The 11,665-nt window shown below is 34.5% G+C and overlaps 1 protein-coding gene across 1 annotated transcript; it reads left to right on the plus strand.

The window, feature by feature from the left end:
- Positions 1-10,797: 10,797 nt before the first annotated feature.
- On the plus strand, positions 10,798-11,190 carry LOC133298968 (uncharacterized). Its single transcript, XM_061498350.1, has one exon. It carries the CDS (start codon positions 10,868-10,870, stop codon positions 11,006-11,008), a length of 141 nt encoding a protein of 46 aa, XP_061354334.1. The 5' UTR covers positions 10,798-10,867; the 3' UTR covers positions 11,009-11,190.
- The last annotated feature ends 475 nt before the right edge of the window (positions 11,191-11,665 follow it).

The raw sequence follows: 11,665 nt of genomic DNA on the forward strand, positions 1-11,665 counted from the left end.
CAAACAATATCTCTTGTCTCAGACGTAACACAGCTTCACTTCACTGTGTAGTACAGTATCACTCAACTCTAGGCACTTTGTTAACCCAAGGAAATTAACAATAACTTGGTTTACAAGCAATAAAATCCCACTTGAGAAAAAAACAATAGACTGACTTTATATGTGAAATGGATAGAAAGAAGTGTCAACTTTGCATAGATTAGGCCCAAAATCAAGGCTGCACATTGACTTAATTTGCTGGTTTGGCACCAATTCCACCTTCTTCTACAGTTTTTATTTTTATTTTTTACTATTAGAGGATAATATCTTGCATTTAATGTATACATAATGATAGGATTAAAACAATTAGTATGTATTGTCAGCATAGGATTAGAATTATTTTGTATTAAAAAAAAAAGAATTATTCTACATTGAATACTAATTAATCGTCAGCTTAATTATATGATAGTTGACTAGACAATAGCTAAGCTAGCGATATGATGAATATTTAAAGGCACTTATTGTGAATAATCAAAATAATCCTTTTGATACCATATTTTATCTTGGTATTAGAGCATCCTATACCACTTCCACAGCATGCAAGTCCTAAAAAAAAATATGAAAGCTAGCGTAGCAAAGGATGGCCAATGAAGGAAGCAGCAAGTTGAAGTTGTCGAATCCTGGTTCGCCATTTTATCTGGGAAGTTTAGATAACCCAGGGATCGTGCTAACAACTGTGATGCTGCGAGGAGAAGTCAATTATGAGAATTGGGCAAAGCTAATGAAAAACGCACTCAAAGCGAAAAACAAATTGGGATTCGTGGCTGGATCTATAAAGAAACCAGAAAAGGAGAATGAAGAAGAATGGCGCGCATGGGAGATGTGCAACTCAATGATCAATGGGTGGATACACAACACCATTGATCCACAATTGCAACCTTTCATCAAATGTTTCGATGAGGTGAAAGACCTTTGGGATGATTTAGAGGAGAGGTACGCAGTGCAGAATTTTTCAACCATTATCAACTCAAGGCAAGCTTAGCCAATATAAGGTAACAAGGAAGCAGTGTTGGAGAATATTACAAGAAGCTAAGAGTAGTGTGGGACAAACTTGAGGGAAGCAAGTCCTACAAGTCTTGCACATGTGGAGATAATTGTGCATATGCAAAGGAGGTTGAAGAAGAAAGAGACCATGATTATGTCTATCAGTTCCTTATGGGGCTGGATGAAGCCTTTTGGAACTTGAGCTCACAAATTTTAAATAATTCACCGCTTCCAACTGTCAGCAAGGTCTATACTATTGTCACGCAAGAATAGACCCATCGTACTATTACTCATAACTAGGAAGAGCGAAGCGTTGTGGTAGGCTATGCAGCTTGAACTGACTCTAATGTTGGAAAATAGACCACAATGTAGTGTATGGTTCCTGACAAATAAGTTGAGAAAGTGCCATGCCCCATTGTGTGTTACCCTCCTAACCGCGACATATTTCGAGGTCATGGTAGGGGACAATTTGGAGGGAGGTTCACTCATGAACAGATCCATGCTATGCTGACTTGAAAAACTCCACAACAGGCAGCAGCTTTCTCAGCCCTAACCCCTGGAGTGGTGAAAAAGCTCATGATATTGTGGATCAACCGCAGACTAGTGACAGGTTATCTGGTAAGGCTATTCAATCACAATGGCTTATTGATAGTGGGGTCTCACAACATATTATAGGGACAATGGATATGTTGACTAACATTGTGAATATCAAGCCATCAACAAGGGGCTTGCCTAATGGTTTCATATTCCACGCAAAAAAACAAGGGACAATGATTTTCAACAAAAATTTTAAACTGACTAATGTCTTGTTTGTTCCACGTTTATCCTGCAATCTTATTTCCGTATCTCAACTACTACAACATAGTGATAGCAAAATGGTATTTACTAATGAGAAATGTGTTTTGCAGGACCAAGCATTGATGAGGGAGACTGGCTTGGTGACCTCAACGTAGGTGTTTATGTGTTTCAACCAAAGCATGCCTCAATTTATGTTGTTCGTATTCACGAGTTTGCAAAATTATGGCACAAGAGATTATGTCATGCATCCTATGAAGTTGTGCCTTTGCTTCCATTATTTTTGAATTTTCCAGTTAAAATTGCATCCAATAAAACTTGTGATATATGTTGTCGTGCCAAGCAAACAAGGACTATGTTTCATTTCTCTAATAATCATAGTCAAGCGTGTTTTGATTTAATCCATTGTGATACTTGGGGTTCTATCATTCTTCCTCTTCTTTTAGCGCACATTACTTCCTAACGATTGTTGATGACTTTAGTAGATTTGTATGTGTATACATGTTGGCTGAAAAAAAGAGAGACTTGAGACTGAATACACAGATTTTTGGCTATGATACAAAATCAATTTCGCAAAATGGTGAAAGTAACCAGGTATGATAATGGGACTAAATTTAAGTCATATAATTTGGTGAAATTATATCATGATAATAGGATAATACATTAGACGTTTTGTGTTTATACACCAAAACAGAATGATGGCGTGGAGAGAAAACATAGGCACATTCTAAACGTGTCTAGGGTGTTGTTATTTCAAGCAGGTTTACCTATTGAATTTTGGGAGGGGTTCACCTAATTAATAGAATACGATCGAAAATCCTTGAGGGCCTGTTTGGTATGACGTATAAGGCATGATATTATAAGCTTATACTATACATTATGACATTTTCAGTTGTTTGGTGTGACCATCGTATAGTATAAGCTTATACATCAAAATCTCTTAACACATCAAAATGATGTATAACTTAATCCGGCCTAAGGGGAAGAGATAAGGCCTGATAAGAGTTTAGTGTATTAACATCATTGACCAGTGCAATTCTCAAAAGTTAATATATTATTTTAATATTAATATATTAAAATAAAAATTAATTTTTCAATATATTAATTTTTAAAATATTGAATATTTTTATTTTTATAAAAATTAATTAGTTTTGGACACACTGATAAATAAATTTTTATAAAAATTAATATCATATGACATTTTTTGAAGAATTATATAAATTTTTTATTCAAGGATATTTTTATCCTATATAGTATTATACAGTGCAATACTAAATATTAGATGATGTTATCTTATACAATATATTATTTTATACAATACCGTGCCAAACGCTGGATAATATTAAAATGCAATTAGGTCTTATACAATCAGGCCTTATACTATTAGGTCTTATATTATCAGGCCTTATCCTATATTATGCACCAAACATGCCCTGATGGTCGTACACCATATCAGCTGCTATATGGAGTTCCACCAACCTATGATCACTTGAAAAATTTTGGGTGTTTGTGCTTTGACAATTTGAGACCTAAATCCAATGACAAATTCGCTTCTCGCTCTTGCCGATGTTTCTTTATTGGGTATCCAGTGTGCCAAAAGGGTTGGCAAATATTTGACTTGGAGACCAAAGAATATTTTGTGTGCAAGGATGTGAAGTTCTGTGAAGATACATTTTCCTTTTATTACAACATCAACGAGTGAATCATGCCAACCCACCTTGCAATCTTTACCTGTTACAATGGGTGTTGATGATCATATTCCTATAGCAGAGGACATTGGAGACATTGTGCCTTCAGCGCCAGCAACAGATGAAATTACAAAGGATATGACACTGGAAACACCACTACCTAGTGGACATGTTGATGATAGGGGAGTCTTGTCTAACCAAACACAGTACCATATGAAGATAGACTAGGATTAGATTAAGCACGCCGACTCCATTCACGAAGATCACCATTGTATATAAATGACTATGAGTGCAACGCGGTTGAAACACATGAACATCCTCGTCCTGCTACCCCAGTTGGTCTTTCCTCCGATGCTAGGTCAAGTATCAAATATCCATTACATGACTTTCTTAATTTATCTAATTTTTCTCCCCACCATCGTACATTTATAGCTGCTATTGATGCGGGCCGTGAACCTCGATACTTCAGGGAAGCCATGACAAACTCACGATGGGTTGATACTATGAGAAAAGAGATCACTACGTTGGAGGATAATGACCCTGGACTGTCATAAATTTGTCGTCAGGGAAGCGGGCCCTACTTAGAAAATGGGTGTTCAAAATTAAATATCATTATGATAGAGCTGTCGAACGATACAAGGCGCGATTAATTATTGTAGGAAACCATCAAGTGGCTGGGGAAGATTTTGATGAAACTTATGCAACTGTAGCAAAAATGACAAGTGTTAGAACTTTGTAAGTAGTTGCAGAACAAATTATTGGGAGCTACATCAAACTTGATGTCCATAATGCATTTCTTAATGGAAAGCTCAGTGAGGAAGTCTATATGAAGTTCCCCCCGGGTTTCAGCAATGGATCGAAGCATCAGGTCTACTAGTTGCGAAAGTCGCTATATGGTTTGCGACAATCACCTAGGAATTGGTTCTTGATGTGGAGTTCCTCTCTTATAGCATACAAGTTCTAGCAATCTCGAGCGGATTACACCTTTTTCACCTTGCACCGTGGTAATGTTTTTCTTGCTCTCTTGATTTATGTGGATGATATAGTCTTGGCAGGAAATAATACTCAATCCTGCAATCAAGTGAAGGAGTACTTGAATAACTATTTTAAGATCAAGGATTTAAGAAGTTTGGAATACTTCCTCAGGATCGAAATCGATCGTAGTAGGGAAGGAATATTCATGTGCCAACGGAAGTACGTTCTTGATATATTACAAGAATATGGTCTTAGTGGGAGCAAACTGGCTAACTCACCCATTGAAAAAAATCATCGCCTCGGGATTGTAGAAGGACTAGATTTTGAAAATCTTGAGCGTTATCGACATTTGCTTGGCAAACTAGTTTATCTCACTATCACACGACCAGATTTGAGTTATGTTGTTCATGTCCTCTCCCAATATATCCAGCAACCAAAATAGGCTCACTACGATGCTGTTGTGTGAATACTTAGATACGTGAAATGTAACTAGGCCAAGGGCTCTTTTTGAAATCTGGTTGTGCCTTGAAGGTCCACACATATTGTGACTCCGAATGGGCTTTACGCCGACATCTTCACCGAAGCTTCTGGACAATATTTATTTCTTGCATTCCTTTTCAAGTTGGGCATTTTATTCTTGCATGCTCCAACTTGAGAGGGAGTATTATAGGAAAATATCTTGCATTTAATGTATACATAATGATACGATTAGAATAATTAGTATGCATTGTCAGTATATTGTCAGCATACGATTAGAATTATTTTGCATTGAATACTAATTAATTGTCAGCTTAGTTATAGGACAGTGTCAACTTAATTATAGGATAGTAAGCATATTGTCAGCATAGGATTAGAATTATTCTGCATTGAATACTAATTAATCGTCAGCTTAATTATAGGATAGTTGGCTAGGCAACAGCTAAGCTAGTGATATGATGTATGTTTAAAGGCACTGATAATCGAAATAATCCTTTTGATACCAGATTTTATCTTTTACTTTTTAAGAGCCTCAACAACTTCTACTGTTAATTTGTTTTTAAATAACAAAATTTCACATGAAAATTTTGAATTAAAATAATTGTTGTTGAGATATATAGTCCCACATTGGTTGTATGTGCAACTAATGTGGAGTTTATAAGGCCTTGGGCACTCCCACCTTTGAGCTAGCTTTTGGGGTGGTGACCTCAAGGTTCTTTACATGTATCCCAAGGTTCTTTACATGGTATCAGAGCCTCGCTGCCCCCCACTTTAAAGTGGAAGCACAAAAAGGTAAACCAAAGATTGAGCCTGTTGCATAATCCACGCTTCAAGCCAAGAGGGTTCTTGTGTGAGGGGGCGTGTTGAGATATATAGTCCCACATTAGTTGTATGTGTAACTAATGTGGAGTTAATAAGGCCTTGGGCACTCTCACCCTTTGAGCTAGCTTTTGGGGTGGTGTATCCCAAGGTTCTTTACAATTGTATATGAATTTTATTCTAAATTGAAGTGTAATTTTGTCTAGACAAAATGTCGCTGCTAATTCGTATATGCCTAGATGACCACCATCTAGGTGATTTGTTTTTTTTAAATATTAACTGCCGATTTGGCAAAGTGCACATTTAGTTAGATATTTATACTTAGGGTATGATGTTACTTATGTTATATGAGATAATTTTATTTTTTACATATACATAAAAGTGCGTAGAGCTCACTGACACGATGTGAAGAGAAGAAAGAAAAAATAGAAATATGAGCCTCACACACTTTTATATATGTATAAGGAATAATTTTATCTCTTTATATAATATGAGAGACATTAAACCCTCGTACTTAGAGTTCTCACATTAGATTCTATTTGTCTCTTTGCAGTATACAAACTAAAATACAGATTAAAAGCAAATTACATACTCAATAAGGAAGATGCACAAAAAACTGTGGAAAGAACAAGTACAGGCAATCGTCTTCCAAACTCCCTCGTCTACCTTTCAATGAAATAAAGAAACGAAAAGAAAAAGAAAGTAAAAATGGCATATATGCTTTAGCTTTTCACTTTTTCTTTTGATTGCTAACTTAATATACTCTTGGTCCGAACAAAATTGAATTTGAACTGTAGAGGTGGCTAGAGTATCTTATGGGGTAAGAAAGCTAGCCCAATACACAACTTTTTCTTTGTTAAGTTCTTTTTGTTTTTGTAATCATATCCAATTGTTCTCTCTTTTCGGTGTTTTATAGTAGGGGTGTGGTTGTGGGTAAAGGAAAGATAAGGAGGATACCCATTGAAGATGTGAAAGAAAGCCCAAATAGTAGTATTCTTGGCCCACAAAGGAGCAAATGGCAGTGTGATACTACCAAACTCTGTGGAACTTGTACTTGTCATCCCAGGTTATGGCCCAATGGGCACACATTCATCGGTTAACCATAAAAAATCTAAGGGGCAAAGCACACGAATTATATAGCAATAGAATAAAAAAAAAGTATAATATATTGATAGGTATTTGTAGAATTAAAATTGAAGGACAAGATATTCAGTTCAACTCATTATCATTTATCAACAATGTCATTTGTTATGGGGTGATGATAATAGTATATAATGTTTTTGGAGATGTGTAATATTTGAATCAAATAAACCAAAAAAAAATCAACATAAGCATTTCATAGCAATTTCCCTTATTCTTATATGTCATATACTCGTGTCTTCAAGAAATGGTTTATAATTCCCAGGTAAGAGAAGAATATTTTTGTTGAAATATTCAGGTGTGATAAATCTCATATTAATTGATAATAGACTAAGTGGAATATATATAAGTGAAAAATCTATAAACCTAATATCTTAAGATTTTGAATTGAGATATAGTATCAAAATCTTAACCCATTAATAATTATCTTCAGCCGTAGACTTCCTTAGGCCCGCTGACAATTTTATCCCAAAAAAAAAAAGAGAGCAAGAGAAGCTTACATAACAATTTTCAAATTAATTTTGAACTTATCTTTAAGCCCAGTAAAGATGTCTTAAAAACTGAAGATGATAATTGTTTTGTCTCCATTGTTTTCCTTCTCTTCCATTGCCCTCTATGGTTCTTTCTTCTCTTTCTCTTGGTCAAAGATAGCTAGACCCATTCATCATATTCATAATCTTGTTCTAATTTATTGCTTGTCCAACATACAGGTTGGCAAACAAAGAGCTTGCAGACTTCATTGAATTGGATATGTGCTCGTCAATAAATGTACTGATGGGGTGTTTGATATGGGTTATTTGTTTGAAATGATGGGAAAGTGGGTGAGGAAAATTACTTTCCGTACGGGAGAAAAGGAAGATTATCATCTTTTTTTTTTCAACTACACATCCTTTAAACACAATACCATTCAACCCATGGTTTTTTTTTTCTTCCCACTATTCAGATTCGCTCAACCAAATTTGGAGGCAAAATTGCCCTCATCATACAATATATCTCAACCCATGTGCATTGCAGCACAACAACAGAGGGCTTGTTCTTCGACTTCATATACTCTTGCTCTTCGTCCTTCCCAAGATTCACCAATTCTTCCTTTGTTTCTTTTTTCTTTGTCTCTGGCTTGTTTTCATTTACCGTAGATCTGTGTTTCTTTTCATCTTGCGGTGGATTGATTATGAGCTGTAGGACTGGCCCTGTGCGTTAAAATAAGCAAAGCAGTAAGCAAGGTTCATGGTGGAAAGATAAATATATCTCTTCTTTTTTATTTATATTTCTGGTCCAAAGAGTGTATTTTCCACATCCTGTATATACCCTTACTTGCTCTAGTGTATGTTGAGCCAGATGAGTGGTTGCAATCATCACTGCAGAAGCAAAAGAACCCAGTTCTATACTTAGTCCCAACTTATCACTACACTGAACATATAAAGGAAGAGAGGTGAATAAATTGTTCGGATAGAAAGAAATGGGTGTCCTAAAACGAACTTTTTCATGTCAGTGAAGATATTCAAGATTCAAAATTAAAAGGTATATTGGTCATTTTACTTCATAATCCTATCAATATTTTATCACCAACCAAACATAACATCAGTAAATTAACTCAACTTTTTTGGTAAAAGTTTAATTTATCAAATACTTTTTTGTAACTTACCTGCCCACCATATTCTTAGAAATTTTTTTTTCTTGGTAAAAAAAAAAATATCTCTTATATCAAATGCAATTTGAAGTCTTGCACATGTGATAGGCTAATAATAACTAAAGTTCATTGAAATTGATGAGATTAATCTGTTACAAAAGGATACGTAAATATAAGGTTTTAAAAGCCCATGTGTACCTTTTGTCTGCTTGTGGGGCAAATTGCTGAAGGGTATACAGCTATTTGTTCTGTTTTGGTTTGTATTTTGTCTGAGTCTAGCTACGCACTGTTTCATGTTGCATATATAATAGGTTTAAGACCTGAATTCCACTGAAATTGATAAGATTAATCTGGTCAATAGCAACCCACGTCTAGCAAATAAAATATCAACAGGTAAAGCATTTTATACTTTTACACAATGTGAAATATATATTTTTAGGGATTTGATTTTCTCATGCTGCATGAGAATTGAATTCTCATGTTGTGACTCAACTAATAGTGGACCCCACATTTATTAAAAAGAGAAAAAGAAAAGAAAAACTTTGCACGCAAATCGAAAGATCACAACATGAGAGTTGAATTCTTATGCAACATGAGAAAATATTTTCCCATATTTTTATGCATGAAAAATAATAGTGGATGGTCACTTTGGTAATGGGAGTTTATTGAATTATCTATACATGATGCCCCGATTACGAAAAACCGAAGGGAATTTGTATCCAATTCACTTCAACATCATTACAAAGATAAAGTAAATTTCATTCTCATCCGACAACAATTTCTATATTGGTTAGAGATTTTTTTTATATTTTTTTTTCTAGAGACGTCCCCAATCCTCATTCAGTTGGATGAGACTAATCTCATTTATGACTTCGCGAAGTTTTTTATCATTGATTTTTTTTAGGGGTGTCCCCATCCATTTGCATTAGATTAATCTCATTTATGGTTTAGAGCGTGAAAATTTTTATCACTTGTCCCAAAGTTAGGAATCAAACCAGCAATCTCTTGAACATAGTCTGCTCGCCAAGTCTTGCCACCCCTTTCAAGGCGGAGCTACAGCCGAGTCAGCAAGTGCCTTGGTACTTTTTTATTTTTTGTTTTTGTTTACTTATTATATAATTAATTATAATTAATCAAGGTAAAAATTATAATTTGGCACCACCTAAATTGAAAATTAAATACTCAATACAAAGTAACAACAAACTATCTAAATGCAAACAAATAATAAGGAACATGTATAGTATTGTTATTTTTGTGTTTTACCTTTTTTTATTTTTTACCCTGTATATTTTTTTTCCAGCTTTATTCTAATCAGTTATGTTATTTATTCTTACTCCTATTATTTAAAAAAAAAATTCTAAATTTAATCCCAAAAATGATTAGTTGACCTATTTCTAAACTTAATCACAAATTTTTTACCTTAGGATAATGTTTGGTTCATTACTTATTATGTTGTGGGAGGAAAGTAAAATTCTCACGTCAAATTGTATGTACTAAATAATGTCACATAATATTAAAAATTCAAATGAACAATTAACGTTGATTATATATCAAAGCAAACATATAAAAATGCACTGACCTTTTTGGTAAACATTATTTAGTACATAATTTAAATAACTATGTTAGCATTCATAGTAAATTTTTTCTCTGATAAATTTGTATAATTATAATAAATATTTTAATAATTTAATATGTCAAATTTTTTGGTACCACCTAAATTTTTGAGCTGGCTCCGCCCATTGCCTTTGAGATTGCTTAGAGAATTTTAGGATGAGATGTCATAGTGTACTTAAACAGAGAAGAGAAGAAGACTAGAGTTATGTGATATTTGGTAAAGGATAAACTGTAGTTAAGCTTCTTGTTCAAATTGTTATAATACTGAGCTTTGAAACCGGGTTCCGCATAATGAAAATAGGCCTAATGTTTGAAATCTAAAACCACCCTTTTCATATAGAATTATACCTCAAATGCTTGCCAGCTTAGGAGGAGCCTTTTTGGTGGACCAAGAAAGAAGAGATAGTTGTGCTCTTTTTTCCATTAAGCATGGCCAAGCTGACCCACAAAGGGGCAACAATTGGGACTAATAACCCCATTTTCAACATGGCTAGCCTAGCCCCACTACCCCATCATCACTCTAAAGCTGGCATTATTAGATAAGGCATCCACATTGAAAGTGATTGAAATGGAATCCAAAGGACACTGCTTAGTAAAGGGAATTAAATAGCACAAAATATTAAACAAAGAAAAGAAGAGAAAAAGAGGTCACAAAAGCTGAACTTTTCTCTTCTTGTTCAGGAATTTGAGATCTAAGCTCTAGGCAATGAAGTTCTTGTTCCAGTGCCCCTGCTGCTCATGCTTTTGCTTCATGAAGCCAAAGACTGGGAAGGCTAAGGTGAAGGAAGTCAAGGAGGTGAAAGAAACCAAGGAAAAAAAGGAAGAAAAAGAAGAAAAGAAAGAGTAACATGTAACTCCATTAAAAACTTTCTTTGGTTGTAACTTGTTAATGTTTCTTTCCCTTTTGCTTCTTACCACTATTCTAAGCATGCACAACAATTTGCCTCTACTTTGTGCTTCTTTGCTCATTTGCCATTGTCATGTGTCCAACAATAATAAGTTTGAAAATGCACAATGCCTTTGCAAGTAACTGTTTAAATTGAAAATAAATTACCATCTCAATCATGCTTATTTCCTTTTGTTCTATACTTCATACAATTTCATGGTTTTGAACTCTCTTTCAGCGAACGTTCAATCTTTTGTGAGCACTAGGTTTCTGTTACCTATAGAAGTTAATTATTTCAATATCTATGCAATATTTTTGAGTTCACATTGTTCTTTCATCATGGCTTGTAAATATTTGTCTATGTTTTAAGTTTATAAGATTTTCTTTGGGAGTATATATGTAACACCTAATGAGAACTTATTAGGCTAAGGAGAACTTCAAACACTGAAATATAACATAACATTGAAATCAAGATAATTCTTCTATACTTTATTTATAAATTGTAGGTCACAGTTGCGAAATATTAGCACTGTTCAACAGGCATTACATGAGCAAACAAAATACACTATCCACTGCAGAAAGTGGTGGTTCTTGAAAGGGATTCTTGGCTGAGCAGAA

Source organism: Gastrolobium bilobum, unplaced genomic scaffold, assembly GCF_033153095.1.
Source record: "Gastrolobium bilobum isolate Gb01-03AN ecotype WA unplaced genomic scaffold, APGP_CSIRO_Gbil_v1 utg27635, whole genome shotgun sequence".
Taxonomy (NCBI): domain Eukaryota; kingdom Viridiplantae; phylum Streptophyta; class Magnoliopsida; order Fabales; family Fabaceae; genus Gastrolobium; species Gastrolobium bilobum.